Source organism: Ambystoma mexicanum, chromosome 10 (assembly GCF_040938575.1).
Source record: "Ambystoma mexicanum isolate Mex_15411 chromosome 10, UKY_AmexF1_1, whole genome shotgun sequence".
NCBI lineage: Eukaryota > Metazoa > Chordata > Amphibia > Caudata > Ambystomatidae > Ambystoma > Ambystoma mexicanum.
Window position 1 is genome coordinate 1,237,301,174 of NC_090932.1, and position 25,412 is coordinate 1,237,326,585.

Genomic DNA, 25,412 nt, shown 5'->3' on the forward strand with positions numbered 1-25,412 from the left:
TAACTACTCCGAGTCTAATCAATATACTAGACTCCTACTATTTTCTCTGTAACTTCACTTATTTATTCTGCACTGGACGAGACAATGCTACGCGGCACCGCCTTCTACCCCGTTCGGGCTAGGATACCACTTCTCTTTTTCTCTTCACTTCTTACCAAAACCTAATGGCCATATAAAGGATAGATCAGAAAAGCCTCATCATCACTCACACAGGCCCTACTCTTCCCTACTACCCGTTACCACCTGTCCCTCCTATTTCCCCCTTACCTTTCCTTCGTAACCTTCGCAACCGGCACTCACGTGTTCAGTTAGGTGACCCGAGGGTCGCTGCTTGCAGTCCAACCCCAGTCAGGCTCGCACCCCAACCAAGCCGTGGCCCGCCTCAGCGAGCAGCTTTTCAGTCGGGTATTCGTCAACCGGGAACCCTTGACCCTTCGTAGTGCACACAGGCTGGTCGGCCGCGGAGGTGATGGTTTTGCTGGGGGGCGTCCCGGATCTCGCCGCTGGGCGCCGGCCTCGAGGCACCTCTCTGATCACGTTGCAGGGGGTCACCAAATGTTTGTGTCCACCCTGACTCACACGTGTGAAATGAATAAAACACACGCTCCCTGGGCAGGGAATAAGGCACAAAAGAGCAGCCTGCGAGAGTTCAAGGAAAAGTTTATCTAGATCTCAGAGCGCTCTGACCACATCAAGTTACAACACATTTATATAGTACATCTACATTTTTAACATATGGCGCTACGTTGGACCAGGAATGGTCAGCCGTGGTGTCGACTTAGGTGTGGGCATCATCTCTTCCTCCGGGTTGGTTGCTTGGTTGGCGGGAGGATTGACGTCAGACATTTGTGCTCCGGCTGGGTGAAGGTCAGGTCGCTGTGAACACGGTGGTCACTATCTAAGCTAAGAAAATACATTCTGAGTAATGCATGCACTAAATAATAGCTGATCCAAGGACTCTTAGTAGTGTATCATGTTGTTATACAAATCACTCAAGGGTTTATACCATCTACACATTTGGGTTATACAGATCACAGGTTTAAGGGCCTTGACCACTATTGTACTGTCATTGAACTATAGGATTAGTCTCACAAGAACCTCAGGTATGTGGCACTTGTTAGTATTGGGCACGATATACTGCACAGAGGTCTAATGTTAGTTGGGGGTCTGCTGGGTGGATTTCATATTATGGTTGGCAGTCTGGCACATGAAAGGGATGCCTCACAAGGACACAGGGTTAGAATAGCAATAAGTTTCAACTGGTGAGGGTAAGAGGGCAAGGACACTTTTGTGGAGATGAACAAGCTATGTGCTTGGCTCATGTTGGTTCACATGCGGGACAGTGATCTCAGAGGAAAAGGGATGTGTTACATTTATTATTTGTTGCAAGCAGCTCCGGCCTCAGCGTGAGAATGGAGCTGTGGAGTTTTCCAGTTGGAGTGGGGACGAGGGTGGGGCCATGTGCTCCGAGCTACAGTGGGGGGCAAAAGGGAGAGATGCGTTTTGTACTATCGCAGTGAGGCCTGGCTACCAAGATGGAGTCGAAAGGGGGTACAAAAAATGGAAGCCCTGTGTCCTGCTCGGTGGTCCCATCTACGCGAATATAACCACAAGTTAGTATCGCATAAGGGCGAGGGGCGTACCCACCACTAGAGGTACTTGTTCCAAGTTTTGCACTGAGAAGTGATGGTAGAGAGGGGCCCATTGGCCCCTCGTTCCCACACACAGGATACCGCCCAACTCATGAGGCCATTTGGCTTAACTTGCAGGCAGTTAAGTAATAGGGTGCAATATATAGATAAGCGTCTTAAATCTCAAATCTTGCCACCCCTGTGGTGCAATACCAGCACCAGATACTCACAGTCTCACAATCTCTTCCCGGGTAGACCTCAGGCAAGTAGTACAGGCAATGAATGGAATATTAAAGTTAAAGTAAGTGCTCTTTGCCCTCAGCCTTAATAGTAGTATTAAATATCACTCTATTAGGTAACTGAAGCCAGCCTGCTGTCCTCTGATCGTCTCTGGGTTTAGGGCTTATAGCGTGATATGCCGAGCTATATACGCTGTTAATTAATTTCCCAGATAGAAGGCATCAGCAAACCCTGTCGTCTCTGGGTATAGTAGGTAAAATCAGTCAGTTAAGCGATGCAGCAACCGACCAGCAGTACCGAGAATGCACAACCTCTGTGCCTCAGGCCTCAAGCCCCCCGCCCCGAGCCCCTCTGGAAACAGGGTGCAGCACTTACCCGGCAGAGGCAGAGCCATACAACACTACTAGTTCACACCACTAGTACACAGTTGGTTGCCTTCTCATGTACGGCTCCGTCGCGGCTCCTCTGCGGCTTTCCTCCACTACAGCCGCTCCCGTCAGTGCAGCGTTGCTTCATTGGAGGGTTTGGAGCATTCGAGGAAAGGACCTCAAGTCATCAAGCCGCACTTCCATACACACCGCAATTAGCAAAAACACTAGCAGCCGCTTCCGACGACGCAACTAAGCTCTAATCACTACACCCATCACACAAGCACTTAACAAGTTCCAAAATCGCCATTCAAAATTGGTGTGCCGCAAATGATCTTTGTTTAAACGCCAACAAGACAGAGATCCTCCTCATTGGTACACCCACTCCATCTTTTCCCCTCACTCTCTGACCGGCCTTCCTTGGCCCTCCTCCTGCCCCTACCAGCGAAGCTAAGAACCTTGGGGTCATCTTTGACTCCACACTTTCCTTCTCCGCACACATCTCTGATCTCTACAAAAAGTCAAACTTCTTACTGCACCTGCTTAAAGGCACTCTTCCTTTCCTCTCCTTCCCTCAGAAGCTCATTGTCTCCCAAGCTCTGATTCTCTCTAGGATGGACTACTGTAACAGTCTCTTTCTAAATCTACCTGCCTCCACGGTCGGCCCCTTACAACTAATCCAGAACAGGACTGCAAGACTTGTCCTTGGCCTCAAGCCCTGTGATTGTATCTCTCCAGCCCTGAAATCCCTTCATTGGCTCCCTGTAGTTGCAAGGATTAAATTTAAAACCCTTTGCATTGTCCACAAGGCTTTCTGGGGCCTGGGTCCAAATTACCTCAACTATCCCTCTGTAAATATCTCCCCTCTAGAGCCCTTCGCTCCTCTAACTCCAACTCCCTCAGGGTCAGTCTTTTTTCAAAGAAACAAGCTGGTGGTAGATCTTTGTCTTCTGCGGGGGCATCCCTCTGGCATTGCCTACCTGCCACCTTGAAACTTGAGGAGAACCATCTACAGTTCCGGAAGCTCCTCAAGACCTTCCTCTTCGCCTCTGCCTTTCCCCCTCTTCTCCCCTGCTGATCTGCTTTCTCTCTCAGCAATGCTGCACCAGGCCACCCTCTGCCCTTTCGGGCCCAGGTACCTGCTCACCCTGCCACCCTCCTGCACTGACCTCTGGGAACCCCTTGCACTGGGACCTGTCTCTGTACCCATACAGCACCCCCCACTCCTTGTCTACACTGATCAGATAACCCTATCTGACTAACCTTGCACTTGGCCCTCAAAGACTGCACTACCACTGTTTTGGATCACCGTATTTATTTATTCACTTATTATTTGTCTTGTCCTCTCTTATGCTCTGCGCTTTCCAATTTCTCCCCCCTCACATGCACTTTCCCCCTTTTCCCTTCCCCATGCACCTGCGCGTTGTCAATGTCACTGGGCCTAGTAAGATCGTTGTTTTTGTTCTCTCCCCTGTTCCCCTCCCTTGGCCTGGTCACGCTCTGAAATACCTGTGTATGAGCGCAATATAAATAAAATATATCATATCAAAAGCATCGTAATCCATCAGACTTTGTTCATTTCCATGGATAACATACACCCAACTCTCTCGCCTATAGAAAGCAGACTGGACCACAGAAACAGAGTACATCAACACCACAGGTTTGGCATCTGCCTTTTCCACTGTCCCACTAATAATGACTGCCAACCCCCTTTTCTCACAGAGCCACGTGCAGGTAGGCCACCAAAAGTGAGAGAAGGGCTCTATACAACACCACTTCCATTACCAATAGCAAACCTTGCCAACACGTTTATACATAGACAGGATCACAGGCACAGTGAGCTCAGCCTCGGCTGCATGGCTGTTGAAAAGCCTCTTGTTTTTGAACGCATGAAGAGTTGCAGTCACCTACCATCCTCGTATGCAGCCACGGCCAGAGAGCTGTTTATCCTGACAAAGGAGACGTGTGGCTGCTGTCCAGACTCCACAGCATCCCGTGTTGGTTCCAGGATTGGGGCCGTGTAGTCCCAGGTGCGCGTGTCCCACAGCCGCACATCTCCCGATGTGTATCTGGAAAAGAAGCAAGCCATTCACTCCCAAGGGAACATAGGAATGCGCATACCTTACATGGTCACCAGACGTTGCTAACAACCAAATTATGGTAAATCAACAGAGAACAAACGTCAGAAATAGATTGTGGTTTAGCCTATCATAAATCTTAGACACAAGTAAAATGACAGGGCATGGTCCGATCATTATCTCGCTATTAATTCAGTTAGCGAAGGAGCTGAAAAACCAAATGTAAATATATGACACTTATGATTTTATGTATGGGTTTTCTAAAGGTTAAACCTTGCTGGATAGCAGGCTGCTGTACAAAAATTAAAACATTCACATCTTTCTCATGTAAAGCGTTCTTGTCACAGTGCCGTCACCTGGTTCTATCTTCAAGAGGTGCAGTTCATCAGTTCGTAACCTACAGTAACCACGCCCACCCCTCAAAACGATGGTTCTCATTATAGGTTTGCCGGTATCCCGCTAGTAATTTCGAGTGGGATGCCGACAAACTGACCTACCGTTTACACCGCCTGATATCCCGATATTACAGGAAGCGGAAAGGGCGGTAAATCCCCATTGCAGAGAGTCCCATAAGACTCCATGGAGGGGATTGCCTGTGTTTTGCCGGTGGGGGCTGCCTGATTTACCTCCAGCTCTTGGCTAGAGGTAAATCAGTGAACCCCCACCGGCAAACTTCGGAAAAAAGTGCCGATCGTGGAATAACCAGCACTTTTCCCACACCTCCAAATTTCTAATTAGCCCGATGTGTACTTAATCTAAGAACCCAAACTGAGAAGCATCTTGGTCCGACAGTTTAACATCTCCTTGCAGACCTAATGCACAAAAGCACAGTAGCGCATAAATAAAAGGGACAATAAGACACACTAGCTTGGGTCAGACTTTCATCCCAGAGTTCTAAGCTTAAGAGACAAAGACACGTGCTCAGTGACTGCCTGTTCACATTTACAACTGAGGTGGGTGCATACTGAAGATGCTAGCTTAGACCCTACACTCCATCCTAAACTAGAGAACCACCGAGTAAAATGTATGATCTTTAACTCACCAACGAAAACTTAAAGCAAATCAGAGGAAAGAAAGTGGGTTGAATAGAACTACCAAACCAAACAACCATAGACAAAGCCAATAGGTATGGGTTTAGTATAGCAAAAGGCTTTGTTATGGCACACAGGCGAAATGTAGGGTAACATTCTGGGTGAAAAACCAAGGATAAAAGCAGCTGTTCTTGTTGCCTGTACTAGCACGTCAGTTTCCTTTCATGTCGATGCAATTGGGTTACCTTGGTGCATACTGCTCCATACAGGTCACTTGTAAACTACCTACAGCTGGGCAGGAATTCTTTACCTACAGGAACGTGTAACAGAAGCAGGCGGGCTTGTCCAACTAGGCCAAAACGGACTGCATGCGATGTGCGGGCATGGGTGCAACACCAGTGGGATAATTGGGCTCAAGACACCGCGAATTCCTGTGCCATTTCTGAATGGACCTACTGACCCTCAGTACCACCATAAGCAGGACGAAATTAAGATGAACGGGTTTCGGCTCTGCACCATTACTTCCCCTTTGTTTCTCAGCAGCACCTTTCTTAGGTGTGAAATGTTAGGCAATTGCCACTGCAATGAGGCCTTTCCAACTCAAAGACACCCATTTACAGTTCCAATTAAGCATTGCAGCTAGATGGAAGTTTGTGACATATACTAGGTAACCTTTTATTTTCTTTTAGAGTGGGGACCATGTTTATTATGATGTAGCATAAAAAGCATGTGTAAAATGTTAACGTTCTATGCATGATCTTTATGCCGCACCATATTTTCTTCATTTTTATGGCAGAGAGGATGTACGGAACGGCCTTTCTGCAACCACCACCCGTCTCGGTTACACAAAGGCCCACGCATTTAATGCCAGCATAACATTTTCATTCTAGCACAAATGCTTTGGATTCTTATGGAAACTGACTGCTTTTTACACCAAATATAAGCAGGCAGATTTCAAAGAAATCCGTTGCAAACACTGCCTGTAAAGCACAAATGGCAAGCCGCATTTACTCAATTTGTATTACAAAGTTATACAGGCGATTGTGCCTGCATTTACACCTTTGTTTTGCATTTCATAGTTCAAATGGCTAAAATTGCAAGCATGGGACCAGTTTGCACTTAAGAGCAAACGCAACTGGTCCCCTCAGTGCAATTGACATTTTTAAGCAAAAGGACCTCCTGTGTTTTTTTAAAGTGCTGAAATCACAGAGCTGTACAATATATTTGCAACGCTATCAGTTTGCATTCTAGGACTTTGTTTTCCATCAGGATGTGAAAAATAAAAGTAAAATGGTATTCTTTTGACTTAACGTGGTTTTAATAAGTAATTGAATATTGTCAGGTTGTGTTACTATGGGATTTGTGTATTTTTCAAGGAAGAAAAATATAAGACCGTTTTACTTTAGTCCTTGAAAGCCAGCATTTAAATATGTGTACCAAGTAGAGCTCAGAAGGTATTTAGTCAAGTGACCATTTTGCAGAGGCGGATAAAATCGGAGATTCGCTGCTTAAATATACTGTTTAATCTCACTGTGACTTAATTGCAGAAAGTGATTAAGTTCACACTGTTCAAAAAAAGACTGCCTTACCGGGGGAGGGGCAGATTTTATAATTTTGTGGGCAAATTGTGTCTCCTTGCACTCCCCCCAATAGTAACCCCCAAGCAACCACGTAGAATTGCTTTATTGTTGCAGCGATCATCTCTAACTGCTCATATGACTTACTTTGACAAGTAGAAAAACATCCCCACTAGCCAGTCACTGCACTAGAGACTATAGGATAGCAGATGGATGAGGGGGCCCGACGAACACCAGGTCCAATGGCTGGGGTGGAGAAGTTGGATACATAATGGGTGAGCAGAGGAACACTGGCGCAAATGAAAGTAAGAAATCAAGTTCAAGAAACAAAACCCATTCCAATTCCATATTCATAACGTGAAGGGAAGGAATCATTGTTTTAAGGAGCATTTAGTCCTCGTAGTGGGAAAATTAAATACAAAAATAAACCTTGCAGTATGTAAAAAGTGAAACAAATGTGGCATTAATTTCTACCTGATTCCAGATGATAGAAATAGGGCTGAAATGTGGAGCACAGCCGATGCACGTAGAAGCATGTAATACATACAGCTTCAGCAGAGCTCAGAAATGCCACTCATTTAGCAGTCAAATGCAGTGAATTGTATGGCTCTGTGAATGATAAATGTCAAAGGTCTGTGGAACTATGAAGCCAACAGTCAATAATAATGCTTTTCTGAGCATGTGCAGTGGCCTTTTCTGGCCCTCCCATTCATAGCTTCTGTAAGGAATGTTGAGAACAAAGGTGAAAGAGTAATATTTCTACTGCACAAGGGCCTAGAAAGTCTCTAGGGGGGTTATGCTACGGAGAGTGTGCATGCACAAAGCCTGGCTTATCCTCATCTCCTACTCATCTAAAATTCTGGCTGCATTGGGCCCACTTTCACACAACGTAGTAACAGATATCACAGCCATTTTATCCTCACAACTTGAAGCAGTTCGAAAGAGTATTTGTGGCACATGGATAGAACCACTTCAATGGTTTTTTTAAAAAAAACATTTTTATTATTTTATTGAAACAAACCAAACTTGCAGTGCATACAGTAACATTTCAATTGTACATCGCTTAATTGTGTTCACTGCTTCCCTTATCCCACCCCCCATTTCGAGCCTACTTCTCCTCACGTCTGTTCCTGCGTCTTGTGATAGGGTTTCCCTTTCCATGGGTTCTGCTGGGTCTCGCATTGACCCAAATAACTCTGCTATTAGTGATCTCCATGCCATCAGGGTCTCTGCCTCCTCCTTCCCACCTGTACTGCTCGATTCTTGCCATACCATGGTTTCTGCCTCAGCCCATTTCTGCAAATCTTTCCACCATACCTCTAGTCGTGGTCTGTGGCATGTCTTCGACACCATAGCAATTCTCCTCTTTGCAAGCACATATGCCATGTCCTTTAGTTTGCTCACATGCTTGAGTTTTCGTGGTCTAGGGAACCCCCCTAACAAGCAGGCCCACACTGAATCAACCACAATCTTAATAACTCTTTCTGCTAGTCTGTGTGCCACTTCGCTCCAAAACCGCTAGATAACCGGGCATGACCAAAACATATGCACCATACCAGCATTCTCTTGCCGTCCTACATTTTTAAACCTAGCTATCCTCTGGGGTGTCATATACGCCCTGTGCGTAATATACAGTTGCATCTGCTTTAATCTTGCATTCCTCGACACCTTCATATGATACCCTGGGGCTCGTTCCCACATCTCATCATCCATCGGGACTCCCACTTCCGTCTCCCAGTCTTGTCTCAGTTGTACTACCTCCTTTCCTACTTTGGACATCATCATCATCTCGTATATTCTGGATATCTCATGCCCCCCCCCGCTATGTCATATATTGTATCTATGGTTACATCTGGTTCTTCCTCCAGTACCACTTCGGGCCATGTCCTCTTAATTCTCCACACTATTCTGTGATATACTGGCCTGCATGTAACCCTGTTTCCTCCCCCAACACCTCAAAATCTATTATAGTCCCCTCTTGCCAAATATCACCCATCGTTGCTATCCCAACCGGTTCCCAGTGGTTTCTGATTATCATCCTTAGTTGCTTTTCTCCACCCGCCAGTGCTACTAGTGGTACCTCCGGGGAACACAGGGATGGGTTCTCCATCATCTGGCATGCCCTGCGCCACATCTTCCATCCCAGTACCATCATCTTTGGACGCGCTTCCATTTCTGTCTTGGGCAGCCACATAATCTTTTTTAAATAAAATGGGGCACAATCTTGTCTAAACAGCCTGGACTCAGAGGTCACCTCGTCTGAGAGCCATTTAGCCAGATATTGCAGCTGGCTTGCTATATAATAAACTTCGTAATTAGGCAATGTTATACCCCCTCTCTCATAGAAATTCTGTAGCTTCCATAGGGCCACTCTATGTCGTGTGCCATGCCAAAGGAAATCCCTGCACATACTGTCCAATCTAAAGAAGAACTTCTTTGGTATCAAGTGTGGTATATTCCCAAAGTAGTGCAGGAGCCTAGGGAGGACCACCATCTTCAACATTGCCCCACATCCCATCATTGCTAAAGGCAGCTTCACCCAGAACCTCACGCAATTTTCAATTTTCTTAATGGCTACCTCTGTATTGCCCTTATTCTCCTCTTCCACCGTGTGGTATATATCTATCCCTAAATAGCGAAATGTGCTAACCTCCCATGGTATCTAACACCGGTAGCTGTTTCAACTGGATCCCTTTACATCCACCTAATGGGAACATACTAGATTTCTGAGGGTTTACCGCTATACCAGACAGCCCTGCATATCTTTCCATCACTTCCAAAATGTATTGGAGGTTTTCCTCCGGGTGTCGCAAATACAACATGTCATCCGCATATAGGGAGATTAGATGTCGTTCCCCTCCCACAGCAATACCTATCATATCATATTGTTGCCTCAAGTATAACGCTAAGGGTTCCAGGACTAATATATAGAGCATAGGGGACCATGGACATCCTTGTCTGGTACCCCTACGGCGTTGCCATCTTTCAGATATCACTACTCCTGTTTTAACTCTCGCCAGAGGTTCACTATATAACATTTTCGCCCACTGTAGGTATCCAGGCCCTATGCCGTAGCCAGGCAAGGCCGCCAACAGCCATGGCCATTTGACCGAGTCAAAGGCCTTTATTGCGTCCAGTGACAAAATTGCCAATTCACCTTCGTTCTCGTTCCCATGCTCAATAACTCGATGGAGTCATCTGAGATTATTGGATATGTTCCTATTCGGGATATAGCCCGTCTGGTCAGGATGTATTAATTTGCCAATAACCCTCCTCAGTCTGTTTGCTATCTTGATTCAACATTGATAAGGGTCTGTATGAACCGCAGCTATGCCCAGGCTTGTTAGGTTTGGGCAGCGGTATTATAACCGCTTCTCTAAGTGACTCTGGCAGTCTGCCCAGCTCATATGCTTCGTTCAACATTTCCAAAAGCGGTGGCAGCACCTCTCCTTTAAATATTTTATAGAATTCACTTGGGAGTCCATCAGCCCCCGGAGTCTTGCTGGTGGGCAACTGCCTCACCACCTCTTCCAACTCTTCTAAATTAATCAGTGCATCTAGCTCCTCTCATTCCTCAGCACTGATCTGCGGCAATCCTATATCCTCCAATGTTTCTACTATCGTAGTGTAATTGCTCTCCCCATCATCTCCATATAGTAGGCTGTAAACTCCTGGTTAACCCCCTCTTGGGTATCAACTACACTTCCATCTTCCCCTGTTATTGTTCTGATCCTGGGTCTGGGGGTTTCACTCTTGCATAGCCATGCCAAGATCCTCCCTGGTTTATCCCATCCTGCATGCTGTCTCTCTATATATTTTTTATAGTTAAGGTTACACAGTCTTTCCCAGTGCCCAGCACATTCCTGCTGCAGCTTGAGTATCAGTTCTGTGTCTTCCTTGGTATTATTTTCTCCCTTTAATGCCCTTTCCAATTCTCCCTCAGTTTCCCGTAGGTCAGCCAGGATCCCTCCTTGCAGTCTTTTAAATTTTGCTATGGCTACCCCTTTCATCACAACGTTAAAGGCTTCCCAGAACGTGCCCGCCGAGTCCACACTGCCAATATTCGTCTCAAAGTTGTTAACAATCTCCTCTCTCATATCCTCCCTAAAACATGGGTCTTTCAGCACCTCTGCTCTGAGGCGCCATGTCGGAATCCTCGCTCTTGGAGGTCAATATTGCCATCCGAGGTCTGAGAGGACCCTCGCTTTATATTATGCTTGCGTGATTTCCGTCATTATCTCTAGTGTGACAAAAACAGTCCAACCTTGTGTGCAATTGCTCCGGGGCAGAGTAATGCGAATACTGCCTCTCTTGGGGGTGTCGTGACCTCCACACATCTCCAAACCCAAAGTCATTCAGCAGTGTCTCCAACGCTTTAGCGGCTGGGGCAGGTCTATCCATTTTTCCATCTGATCTATCAACCTTAGGGTTTAGTACACAGTTAAAGTCTCCTCCCCAAATCACCGCGCTCCCCACACACATGCTAAGGATGTTACACAGGGTTCTAAAATATGCCGCTGTATTTTGGTTCGGGGCATACGTATTTACAATGCTTATCTCCTTATTTTCCACCAATCCCCTCATTACGACCATCCTCCCATCCGTCTCAACTATCGTCTGTAACAGCTGAAACGGGACATGTGGCGCCACCCAGATAATCACTCCCCTAGCATAAGCCGAATATGATGAGCCCACCACAGTCCCCTTCCATTTCTTCCCGATCATCTCCATCTTATCTTGCATCAGGTGCGTCTCTTGCAGAAAGGCTATGTCTATCTTCTGTCTACGCAGGTATAGTATAACTTTATTCCTCTTTAAGTAGCTATTGAGCCCCCTGACATTCCAAGTAATTACTTTAAGCTCCCCCATGACTTGTTAGAGTCCCACTCCTCCCCCACCTATGCAGTCCAGAGCCAATCATATTTCCCGTCTATATAGGCTTGTTTCCCAAATCAAACTTCCCTTAACTAACACAACAAACACCCCAACCTCACTCCCTTCCCTGTCCCAACAACACCCTCCTCAACTGTTGCCCAGCTCCATCCATGGATCTCAGGCACCCCCGCATCTAGTCCTTTTCCGGCAATTGCCTTACTTTGCGGCTCAGCAGGGAGATGTCGCCCCAGTGGCGGTCCTCCTACACTAACTCCTGGGGGTAGCTTGTCTTCATCTCGTTACTACTTTTTTAAAATAAAAATCAAGCTAAGCGCACCTTCCACTATTCTCAGTACACTACACATTCTATATTCCAGTCCAACATGTTCAAATATCTCATGTTACAGTTACCCATTACCCTGCATCCTTCTCTTAGCATGCATAGCAGTTTGATCACTTATTGTGTCCCTCTGGACCCTGCTCTTCATCTTGCTCCGGACAGCCATGCGCATCCAGCCACTTCGCCGCATCCTCCGGGGAGTCAAAAAGTGTGTTTTATCTTTGTGGAGAATCTTGAGTTTTGCAGGGTACAACAACATATATTTAACTCCGGCTGCGCGCAATCTCCTCTTGATCGCCACATAGCTATAGCGCTGTCTCTGAACCAGCATAGTATAGTCAGGGTATGCAGTGATGGTCGCAGCCGCTCTCTTTATCGTCCCTCTTTTCCTGAAGAACTCCAAGATCTTTTCCCTGTCCCTGTAGTTCAGGATCTTTGCTATAATTGCTCTCGGGAGAGCTCCAGGTTAAGGTCTCCTCATCAGGGCCCTGTGCGTGCGTTCAACCGCAAACCCTTGGGAGAGTTTATTTGCACCTATTTGTTGTATGATCATGTTTTCCACATAATTCGTGGGGTCTTGGCCTTCTTCCCCTTCCGGCAGACCAACCACGCGTATGTTGTTGCGTCTCGCTCTCCCTTCGGCCTCCTCTGCTCGGCTCTCCAGATTGGCTACCTGCTGCTTCAATATGTGGACTTCCTCGGCGTTGTTCGTGCTGGCATCTGTATTGATTTTCACCGCACTCTCCAGGCCACTGGTCCTCTCTGCCAGTGCTCTCACATCTTGCCTCAACAGGTTGATCTCTATTCCAACCACATCTATTTTTGTTTCTAACGCAGTCCTCAATTCTGCCCTCGTTGTCCCTCCACAAGGTTTTCAGTTCCGTTATGGCCATTAAGATCATGTGGTTCTCGCTTGGCGATGCCGTCACTGCAGATGCAGTAGCCGCCCTTTGCGTCGGGTGGTGGGGGACTACTGCGGTTTAGCAAAGATATCCATTGTGGGCTGCTTGCCTTTGGCCTCGTCTCCTCTCCCAGACATTTCTGTCTCGTTATTCTCCCTCAGATTTAGTGTGCCAGCAGTAATGATGGCAAAAGTGCCGCTCAGTCGGATTAGAAGGGTTAATACTGCTGGTGAGACCACCCAGTGTGCAATGCGTTAGTTCTTGTATTCTCCACAGAGGCTTATTTCCCAATTTCGTCTTTCTGGTAGTTGTCCTTATGTTATTTATAGGGGATGCGCTCTGATCGATCTGTCCCCCTGCAGCACCTCTTGTTTCCCCACACTTGTTTTGGGGTTTAGTTGGGGTTCTACAGTGTGGCTCCGGCTTAATATTTTCCATGTCCCATGGCTACAGAGCTCCTTTAGATGCGCTCTGCATGTGCAGCCTGTCTTGGAGTCCACGCCCTGTGCCCTCAGGCTTCCAGCTTCACAGGACAGCGCTTGTACTTGCCTGTCTCCCGGGGGCTATCACTGCCAGTGTTCGGGTGCTCTGTTGAGCGTTGTTCTCAGCTGTGATGCCTCTGATCAATGGACGGGTACAGGAGCCTGGTGCTAGGGCATCATTAATGTTGGCAACATCATGTCATGGTGCTCCCCTCATTGGGGTAGTACCGCCTACCAGGTTCGCCTTGCTAGTATTTCCAGACAGGTTTCTGTGGCCTCTGGAGTCCTCCCCATATGTGTGCTGTGTGCTGAGCACGTCTCTTTTCTCCCGAACTCAGTGCTTAACGAGGCCCCATTCACCTTGGAGTCTTTGTGTAATGTCTTGTTCAGTGAAGCGGGACGACTCGCGCTGCGCCTTCTGGGTCCCAGGCTCATGTGATGGACAGTGATACTATGTAGCAGCCCGGGCGTCTCCGTCTCTTCGGCACTACATTCCGTGGCTCTTTTAACAAGTCCTCCGAGCCTGCACAGAACCACTTCAATGTTAGTGTGATTGTTGGGAAAAATGAAACTAACACCATGCCCAGCGTTCATTATAACCAAAGATACAACCCTTTTACAGTTGACCTTTATTTTCAAATATGAAGTCCTGTGGTCATTCTTATGTTACCAAAGGTTCTTTGATTTTCTACAAAGCAGTCATGAACCATCATTGGTGGCATTTGTTCACTTTGTACTAGGGGTATTTCAAAGGAGTACAACATGAGTGCTAGATTCTCCATATTTGAATGATAACCCTCTATCAGAAAATCATTTCTATGGTTATTCGAGGTTTTGATAATGTGCTTTTCTCAGTAAGAGAAGTGTAACATTCTTATTACAGCTGCAAAATATACTCAAAGTGATTGAAAAACTATCATTTTAAAATCAGTCAATTAACTAATAATACAATTAAATAGTTTCCCTTTTTAATAGTTTGACACACCATTTAGTTTCTCAAAATATCCTTTTTTTGGACAAGGTTTTGCAAAATTTAAAACAATAATCTGTTTCTTCTGTGAGCATCAAAGCAATGTTTGATTTTGCATGTTGGCCACCGATTGCATGAACACTACTAATACATAAAAAATAGAAAACAAATGCAGTTTAGGACTGCAGCCTTGTCTTCTTGTCCATTATAAGCTCTCTCAGAACCGAGCTGGAGAGTGATGGTTTAATATGCCGGGTACAATTATTTGCAGTGCATATAAAAGGTGTTTCTGCCTAATGTGTCAGAAAGAAAGGGTGAGCAGCAACATGCAGGAGTCCTGAGCATGGGATACTTACACCTTACCGCACATATGTGCGAATGTCAACTCAGGCGGATGATGGGTGGACCCTCATGTGAGGGTCTATGGCAGACCTCAAGAGTGGGCAGTATGCTCTGTGGGAGGGTTTGCCCTAAAAGTAATTGGTGTGCACCCTAGTTAAATAAACAGTCACAGTCTTGGTTCGTTTGACCAGCTTGACAGCCTTCTTTATAAATCAGAAATTGTAAAACAAGATCCCTGGTAGTAAATAATTACATAACCTCAGTCCGCCACCTATGAGCAAGTCCATTCACATTTAGTAGCTACATTATTAAATATTCTCAATTGGGTCACCTGGGAGCAAGTCAATTCAAATTTGGTAAATAGTTAAATATTCTCAATTGAGTCACCTGGGAGCAAGTCACTTTCACATTTGGTAAATAAATAAATATTCTCACACCCACATTCCTATACTCCTGGTAGCTGCAGATTACCACTTGGACACACAACACCTAGAACACAGACCCAACACTCAACCATACAGGACACCTGGATGTAACAAACCTCTACCCGTAAACAGGTGAGCCCCCTGTTATGTCATAAAGGGAATCTCCAGTTCCCCCACAGTGCCGCCTATATGCTAAGATCAGAAATGGGTGGATCACTGCCTCCTGTGCGGATATAACCGTAGACAGGGTAGTCAATACAAACATAACAAACAAGGCCAAACCGTGCCTCTGGAGCGTGGAGGAATACATCCACAACTGGGTGAGTAGCACCCTCTAGGTACTCCTGGTGCCTTACACACAGGTCCCCTGAATGAGCGCCCAATGCTTTCTTGAGGTGAAATACCTCATCCCCACCTTCCGTGGAGCTAACTTGTAGAGTAAGGCCTCTCTGAATTTGCTGCGACAGGCCTGGCGAATCCTACCTTCAGGCCGGTCTGTCAAAATCCACGTGTTCGCTGTGTACCGGCAGACGCGGTATACAGTGCCCCTTTCTCACTCTTTCCCACTCCTACCTGGCAGCTAACCCGCGGCGCATAGAAAGCGACTCTACTCTCTCCCTCCCGAGCGGTGCCGGGGCTTTGGACAGCACTCGCCAACTTGCTCCTTCAGCACCTGACTCTAGCACAATCCCTCAACCTTGGGTGAGGGAAGAGAAATGCCAGCCCGGAAAGTGGACGGCCTAAGAGGACGTCTCTGACACAACAGAGGGCCTAGCTGCCCTCTGTGATGATCCAGAGCTTCCTCTTCCTCTCGTGTCTCAAGGCGCTCTCCCTCAAATGGATCCCCTCGGGGCTTTATACTCCCCGGGGACCTTCCACCTGTGTCTGCCAGCAGGGGAGCTCTCGTCAGCTCTGAGGTGAAAACACCTCAAAGCAAGCCCTGCTCCCTCTGATGGGGGAGCATACCATGTCTTGCCAGACAAACTCTTCGTGCTGGAAGTATGAAGAAAAGTGAAAGGGATAACGTGAAAGGGGAAAAGAAAAAAATGCCCGCCAAACAAACGGGACACAGAGCCCATGTACACACGGCAACTGACAAGAAATGCAGGTATACACGTAGAGTGAAGTAGAAGTGGCTCGTCCATAGGGGGTGCTAGGGTGCTCCCCCGCTTTTATTTCCGGGATCACATGGTTCCCTAAAAGTAATCCATAAAAAAAGTGAATTTGCATTATGGTGCAAGAGATTTTAACTTGCTCTGTAATGCAAATGCAGAGTTTGCATTTGGAAAGAAAATAAAAACATTTAGATTCTTTGCTAATGCAAAGACTGGTGGTGGCCCCTAATGCCTTGCACAGCACTGTACATGGGTAAGGTCTGGCACATAAAATGCCTGTAACTTCACACATGTGCAGCTCTGTGAAAACATTCGGAAGACCGTCTATGATTTCATGAAGTTCAGTAAACCTTCAGGGGTGCTAGAAACAATGGAGCATAAGTTACTGAAGGCCATGGAAATTGTGACTTTTAGACGGTTTGCTTGTAACTGTATTTGTGATTCATCTACTTTCATATGTAAAATGTACAAACTCAAAACACGATCAAACAGTTAACAGGGGAACATGGTAAGAATAGGTGGACACATCAAGATAGTGTTTATGAATACTATCTGATATTTTAAGTAAGGCCATGACTAGAAGACAAGGACATTACAGTGTGCCTAACTGATTTAATAAGAAATTAGGAACGTATTGTTACATTTGTAATGAATCCCCCTTTCTCAGTTTATATAAAACTTAATAGAAATGGAGACCGTCTTTAATGGATGCTGAAGCAGTCAGCCTTCTTTTTTCATGAATCAATTATTAATGAGTGAACTTAAAATGCTGCTAAGCATGATAAATCTGGGAAGCCATGAGCGAACAGGCCGCTTTCTCCTAAATTAATATATACAAATATATACAAGTATTTTCAAATGAAGATGCTAAAAAAACACATGCGGGCAGGTATCATGACGCCTTGCTACAAGTCTTGAAAAAGAAAGGTAGGATAGTTAAAACAACAGTTGAACCAATAATGTTGGTTACTACAATATACTTTAGGTATATTAGTATGTGCTTTGAAATAAAAAATGTTTATTGCAATGTTACCTGAAAAACAATTATTAAACAAATCATTGAAAAACGTCCCAACAAATTTACATTTTCAAAAAAGGATGCATGAATGAATGACGGCACCTTCAACAACGCAAGTCATTTATTTCAAGAATCACTATATGTAGAAGTAAAGAGATAACACTAAAATAAACACTGCTGAATTTGTGTATATTTACAGGACACATTAAAGAACATATCAAGTAGTTATACCGTTCTAAGAGGAATCTTCAAAATCTAAGAAGTGACCACAAAAATTTTAAAAAGGAAAATACCTCACACTACATTTTATATCTTACTGGAATAATATACAAGACTGATTGGGCAATATAAAAGATAAAACAGAAATAAAGAGTTTTGGTAAGATTAGCATAAATTACAAATAAGTGAGTGCCATTTACACATTAAAAGTAGTAATACACAAGATTTTATTTATCAGCAGTAATGGGGATTCTTGAGCACTACAGAATAGATAAGTGTTTCAAGTGATTATTTTGTGATTCAAGATAAAACATACTTTCTTTTTTGACAGTCATTTTTGCTCTTTTTTGTCTCTTTTTCTAACAGAATTGTATTTAGTTGTGGTAATGTTTAGTATGTACAGAAAAGCAGAAAACTGTTAGAATATGGGCAATGACTTGTATTAAAAATAAATATTGGCCCCCGAAGAAGCTCATGTTAATGGGTGCATATTTACTTTAATCCACTATGTTAAAGAACTGCTGGCCAATAGACGGTTTTGTTGATTTAAATATATGTTAGTTATTGAACAACAGCAACTACACGTATGAATACAGAGTGCATTGAGCTAAATTTGTTTGTATACATATTTAATTTAATTATATTCTTCGAAAATAATGCAGAACAACTGATAGTGTGATTTAAGTAGATGATTGAGAAATACATTGTTTAATAATAGGTTGAACGCAATTACATTTGATATAAAAATGGTAAACCTAATGGAATTCTCAGACTTTTGCTTTAATAATTATTTTCTGGATCTATAACCTCGTGCACAAAGAAGGATATTTTAATTGATGCAATAAATTAGATGCAATACTTTTTGGTCAGGTGTTTATTATTATTCATGCTGCACAGTGACAAAAAAAACAAGGTGCATTCAAAATTTAATTTTCACAAAGAGCTACAAAGCCCAATCAGGACCCTGGTTCAGACCAAATCTATACACAATTATATACAGCTTAGTTTCCATAGAATAAGACAGGTCCCTAGCCCCAGCTAAATTACATTTTGACTATTTGAAGGGTACCTTGGTGGAATTCAGGAGAGTAAGGGCTGAAGGTTGGGTATAGAGTGGCAAAGACTGAGGGGAGAAGGCTCAGTGGATGTGGTTATTGGATAAAAGTATCATGAACATTTTCTTAGTTACAGTACTGGCATTACTGGGCAAGTCCAAGTCAAGTGTGTTCTTCTACAGTGGCTTATACTGCCAGATAGGTCCTACTGGCTGGGCATTATTCGATAAAGCCAAGACAAGTGAGTTTATACACTAACTTGTACGGCCAGGCAGGGCGTACTGATCTTGGAATTAGGTCTTCCTTCACCATGTTGTTCCCGCTATGATTGTAGAGCACTCCGCTGCATCTTGAAGTTAGGTCCACAGTCAATAAATACCCTAATAATAAAATATTTTGGGCAAAATAGCAATGAGTGAGTTCTTACAGTTAGACTAGTGCCATTATTGGGAATAGCCAAGACATGCAAGTTCTTAAAGTGGGAAACTGTTAATAATGTTCATCCTGTGCAACCTATATCCGCTATTTGCACGATCAATGAGGATGTGTGGATATCCTACTTACAAGTCTAAATATGGTGCTAACGATATATCTTCTCAAACGGTAGTTAGTTCTAGATATACATTTTCTAAATGAGATGGCTGCTTTTCTACAGATGTTGTGGCAACGTAGCTAAGCTAAAGGCCTCAAAGGCTTCTGGACCTGATCATCTTTGCCCTCATATTCTTAAATTCAACTCTGTGTTCCAAGCCAATACTCTGTATATCCCTTTTGAGGATATCATTCATAGAGAAATCCTACCTCCTACGTGGAACCTGTCATACATTATGCCAATCTATAAGAAAGGAGACAGAAGCTGTGCAGGAAATTATCATCTAAGTGCAATCCTAGAGGCTTCTAATAAGGTTTTTGTGTCACTTCTGCTTAAAGAGATGGATTTTTGGGTGGAGAAGCTAAAGTTTATACCAAAATTCCAAATGGGAATCCAAAGGGCACAGGGTACATTGCTTAATGGAACCCTTTAAGTCATCTGCACACACTCTCCCATTTAAAGTTGAGTAAAAATACCTACATCTGCAATATGGATATGGCCTGTGCATTTGACCAAGTCATTCGGGAGAGACTGGTTTAAGTTGAAGAGCTGGGGGCTTCTGAAATGTTTGCAGAGATTTTTACAGTGAAATTCTCATGCTAAAGCATGACCAAACTCAACCTAGAGGGCTCACAGTCGCATCCTACTGAGACATCCATTGGATAGCGCCAGGGTTGTATCATCGCTCCCAAGCTCTTCAAGGTATACATCGCCGACCTCGACAAACAATGGAGGCGCTCCAGTTGTCTCCCAGTGAATCTGGGTTCAATTTTATTGCGCTGGCTGGCATTTGCTGATTTACTTTTTTCTTTTAATCCTACCCCTCTTGGTTTACAGAGGTAACTGGAGACCTTTTTGCAATATGCAGAACTCAACAATTTAAAAATAAATGGTTTAAGATCTAAAAACATTTTCACTGAGAAACCTGTCCCAAAGGTCTGTTGTTGGACGTTAGGCGTTATCCAGCTGGATTGGATCGAGGTTTTGACCTATTTGGGTTTTACCATCTCAAATTGTTCTTGTAGGACACTTCATGAACAGAGATTGAGAGAGAAGATTAAATGCTTACAGGCCCAATTTTGATGTATCTATTGGTGCATATGCAAGTTCTCAGTTCTACATTGATTACATTTTGTTCTGGAAAAATGGTTGCTATAGTATGGTTGGGATATTATGGCATTACATCTCGGGTGGCTTTTCAACACACTGGAAGGTACTTTATGGAAGAATAATCTCGGAATTGCATTATGAATTCCAAATTGTGTCTTAAGACATGAGTTGGGCTTGGCCTCCCTAAAAATCTAAGTACTATGGAAAAAGCTCTCCCTGTATACGAAGTATGTTTGTCCTCTTGAGAATTCTCTATTTGCCGATCTTAGGAGGGTTGTATTGGAGAATATGGTGCACTCATTGGTGGCATTTGCCTCATCTCAAGAATGCTTATTGAGGGAGATTGGTTCTGATGTTGGGGAACTCTTAAATAATCCATCTGGGATAAAGAAAAAGCTCAAGATGTGGGATTGGAGGCTAACTATTGAGCAAATGGGAAATTATTCTTTACATTCTGAATAAGCTGCTATTATTCAGATGTGTGAGCATATACCTACTTATCTGAAGCGCTTCCTTTGTAGGGAATTAAGAAGTTTGTAAATGAGATTTAAATTTAACCAGTTAGCTATTTTTGAATGTTTAGGCCCAAGAAGGGGCTTGAGAGCTCAAGAAAAAGGCTGCTGGTTATTTTTTGTCCACGACTGCAAAGGCTTAGAGTCAAACATTTCTATAAGTGTATCAATCTTTCTTTCATTGATGTGGGTGAACGTTTGTGGGTTTCATGCATGCAAGGAGCAAGCATCTCATTGATATTGGCTTTGAGAAGGTTCTAAAAATCTCTTCTTAGCATGTTAGAGAGGGAACCATAGGAAAGCAATGATGGTTGATCTTTTTTAATCTGGTTTATATGACTAATATGATGAAATTTGGAAAGGCAATTGCAGGTTGGTAGTAGTTTTTATATCTTTGTAATGGATTAATATGGCTATTACAATGACATTTGGAAAGGGAATTGTAGGATGGTAGTAATGTTGGTGGATCAATATGATAATGATGAACTTGAAAGGTGTCTTAAGTATTAACGTTTGATGTATATTATGTATTTTTTTTATAAAGAACTATTTTGTACATTTTGTATTGAATCTTTTAATTTTGTGTAAAGTTTGAATGCAAAATCAATCATAATAAACACAAAAAGGTGGCTAACAATGCTCGCCACATTAGCCAAAATGTTTATGGGTGTGGTGTTCTTACAGTGAACATGGTGGTATATACAAATGTCATTTAGTATTGTAATTAAGGCATGGTAGGCCAGGCGTTACAATGAGATGGCACCCGTGTGAAATGGTTTCATGGAGAGGAAAGGAAAACAATCATCACTTGGTGGGATTCACTGTAGTATAGTCTTGTGATCCTGGGAAAACACCATAGATAGATAGTAAACTCTTATGTTCCACGAGAAAGAAAGAAAAAAGATCAGTTATAAAGGTACTCATTAAAATGTGTCCTTGTGATCTATGGCAAGCAGTCTATTAGGAGCTAGTTTTTCTTTTCTTGATGCTCATTTTCGTCATAAATTACCTCAATAGAAGAGGGATGTGCTAAAGGAGGGGCTCTGGCGCAGTCAGCACTGAATACTAAGAAAGAACCAGCGCCAAGGCCTCGTCGCCCCAATGTGGTGCATTTCAGTGCTTGGAGATGTTAGGCAGAAGCCTGTGCAGTTCCCTTAGGGAACACTGCAAAAGATTTAAGACTACAGGTGTTGGCAGTAAACCCACTTGGTAGCAGTCTGTACCACCCAGATTTACCTGGTAGCTGTGGCTGAGCAGTCAGACTTCTCTCAAGAAGAGTTAGGCAGTATGCAAAGTATACACAATAGGCACTCAGGCACAATAATACAAGCAAACACTGACCAGAGCTTTGGTATCAAAGTATATAATTATTTATTTAAAAACACACGGTTTGAAACACTCCAGCACTCGTGTAAAATATTCTAAACGCAGTTACTATTGTAATACATACACCCCTTTTTCCTTATCAGATAAGTCACAGTAAAACACCACTTCTTTTCATACAGAGGTGAGCGCTTAACTAGATGGCACTCCAATAAGTTTGTGAAAAAGGGAGGGAAAAAAAGACAGAATATGGAAAGGTACACCACTCTAAGATTCAGGAACACTGTTAGCAAGGCAGAAGAGCAAAAGTCACTGGTGAGCCAAAGTCCAAAGACTGGGCCCACTCTTAGAGAGAGCAGAGCACAAATGGGCCCAAGATCACACAGTTACACTAGGCTTTGAAAGTCTTGCAGAGAGTTCAAAAACAGTTTAGAGAGGCTTAGGAAAGTTTAGCCAGGGTGTCCCAGGCTAACCCAGGTTCGAAAGCCGGGGGCTAAATGTACCCCGTACAGTCGATGGCAAGGGAAGCCTGGCGGGACACGGTACCTTAAGTGGGAAGGATCCTCCAGCGGTGGCAGTTGTTCCTGGCAGTGGGTACAAGTCGCGTCGTCGTCCAGGGGAAGAGAAGATCTCAACTTGGAGGAAAGATGAAGGTCGTTGCACTACCAGGGAAGAAACCAGCCACAGAGTTTTCCGGTTAAAGGTGGTACCTTTGTTCGCGGTCGTGGTAAAACGTGGTATCCCGGTTGCTGGGGTGCTTAGCACAGGCAACGCGGCCACGAGGTACGTCGGGAAGGCGAAAAGACGGTGAAACTGGTTATCCCCACCAGTCAAAGGAAGAAGACTCTCCGGCGGGAGATCTCCTCTGTCGTTGGGAAAAGTGGTGAGATGTCCAGCAGGGCTCCACCGGTGGTGGTGTCGTGGCAGGTCGGCTCAGCTTCTCCCTCGTCGGATTCTTAGGTCCTGTGGCGACTTCTAAAGTTCCAGTCCCCAAAGCCCTGCTTTTATGCAGAAAACCCCCCATTCACTCAGCCTAGCTGTCACTCAAACATGCTAAGTGGTGAGCCGGCCGGCTCACCACTTGGGCCAATCAGGACGGAGTGCGACTTGAGTTGCCTAGGCAACTCAGTCCAGGGTGCCTAAATTCCCCTCCACCCCTCCTAAGTACCCCAGTAAGAGTGGCACCACTTTGGAGTGCTTCTGTGGAGAAGCCCGCCAAAAAGTGGAACAAAGGGCTCGACTTGGGTTGGAGTCACAGAAGAGAACACAAACGCCATTTTAGAATCAAGTTTTGGCAAAAAATACCAACCGGAGAATTAATATTAATTAAATAAACCGGCGGTATGTTCGAAGCTACCGTAAATAATTAAATAAAGGTAGTAGCCTAAAACAATGGGAAATCCCATAGGAAAATATTTGCGGTTGAATATAAAAAGTAGTATCCACTGCCACCAGCCAAAACTCGATCAAGGGGGGACGGAAACGTGCCCCTTCGACTAACAGACCCCGGGGCAATTGAATTGCCCCAGCCAGCACGTCCACAAAATGATGGTTTGTACTGGTTCTGTTCAGAATTTAAGACTAGTAAAGTCAATGGTGACTTTACATGCCCTGGGAGACAGTAGTCAGTCCCAGGGTATGGAGTCTATACTGGGGGGTCACTATGACACCCCTGTGTCACTGCACTGAGGGTGCTGTGTGACACACATCACAATAACACATGAGGCCCTATGGAGTAAAAGACCCCATAGCCCATTAAACACATCTAGATTCAAAGAAACACACTCAAATCATGCCCAAGAGTGAGGGTAAAAGAGTCTCACTCTTGGCAGGAGAAATAAAATAAACCCCAAAAATCCAGCAAAGCTGCTGGGGGACTCACTAGGTTAGGAAATTCAGCCTAAACAGAGAAGTCTCCCTAACAGGAGACAGCGTTGCCCGAAGGTGGAGCCAATCGGCGCTGGGAGACCTAGAAACCATGTGGCCAGTCCCAAGCCTGCAGGCATGCATGAGTGTTCCCCTGTGGGTATTCTGCTGCTGTGTGGTAATTCGGTGGGTCCCAAAGAAGCCAGAAGGGCTGAAGCAGATGGGGCCTAGGCCGAAGATGTCCAGCTTCTTCAGGCAGAAGCTTTCCTAGTCTTCCGGGCTGGAGGATTGGGTGGGAAATGGTACCCACAGTGCCAATTCTGGGGAGTTTCTGGAGCATTGACTCCTCTTCCTACATTTCTCAATCTCATGCCTGTTGGAATCGACATTACTGATGAATGGGGTTGCTTGCGTGAGAAACGGTCAGCAGAATTGTAGTGCGAGACAGCTAAGGAGCAAAAGGAAAAAACAAGAAGGGCTATGAAGAGGAAATTAGATCTTAATCTAGGTTTATACAACAGAAGATAATAGGTCGATTATACTGGACCCCAGACAGAATGTGCACACTATGCCTGTGGATATCAGTTGCAGGGGGTATGGTAAAGAAGGAACAAGTTACTTACCTGTAACTGTTGTTCTCCAGCATGGGTCTGGCATGGATTCACATGCTCATGAATATTCCCTGTCGTCAGGCTGGGAATCCTCGGTAAAGAAAAAACCAGTATCAGTTTAGTTTCTGATCTGTCTTTCGTAGCAATAACCAATCACTGGTCTCTGCGTCATACTGACCACAGCCAATGACTGCCCTCTACCTAAGCACCGCCTCTGGCAGCCATCTTCAGATTTGGAAGCACGTGAAGTGGCAGTATGACCAAGTGAAGAGCCGCAGAGGGGTAGGCGGGAGGGTTCGCATGTGAATCCATGCCAGACCCATGCTGGAGAACAACAGTTACAGGTAAGTAACTTGTTCCTTCTCCAGCATGGGGTCTGGCATGGATTCACATGCTCATGAATAAAGAATACATAGCAGTACACACATGCACAACCACGGGAGGTGGCAAAGGCTCAACATTAAGCATTACATCAAACCCAACATTAAGCACCTTACCTCCTCACCAGGCTCACCTCAGGCGAACAGGTTGCGCAGCACTGCTTGGCCGACCCTGGACTCCTCCCTGGAATCCCGATCGACGCAGTAGAATTTCGTGAAGGTGTGCGTCGACCTCCACGTAGCAGCCCTGCATATGTCCAGCAGGGGCACACCAGAAAGGAACGCCGTGGTGGCTGCGATCGCTCTGGTGGAATGGGCTCTCGGACGGCCAGGCAGCGGTCGGTTTGCCA

At 44.7% G+C, this 25,412-nt stretch overlaps 1 protein-coding gene and 1 long non-coding RNA gene across 3 annotated transcripts in view; one reads left to right on the forward strand and one right to left on the reverse strand.

Moving 5' to 3' along the window:
- Positions 1 to 25,412, reverse strand: part of FBXW8 (F-box and WD repeat domain containing 8) — a 1,779,087-nt gene that overhangs the window by 1,029,504 nt on the left and 724,171 nt on the right. For both annotated transcript variants that reach the window (XM_069619213.1, XM_069619212.1), the window contains one exon: positions 4,151 to 4,308. In XM_069619213.1, coding sequence (XP_069475314.1) covers positions 4,151 to 4,308 — 158 coding nt within the window. The remainder of the gene's footprint in view (positions 1 to 4,150; positions 4,309 to 25,412) is intronic.
- The window catches only part of LOC138492190 (uncharacterized), a 239,851-nt gene that overhangs the window by 53,881 nt on the left and 160,558 nt on the right, over positions 1 to 25,412 (forward strand). The gene's annotated exons all lie outside the window — the stretch shown is intronic.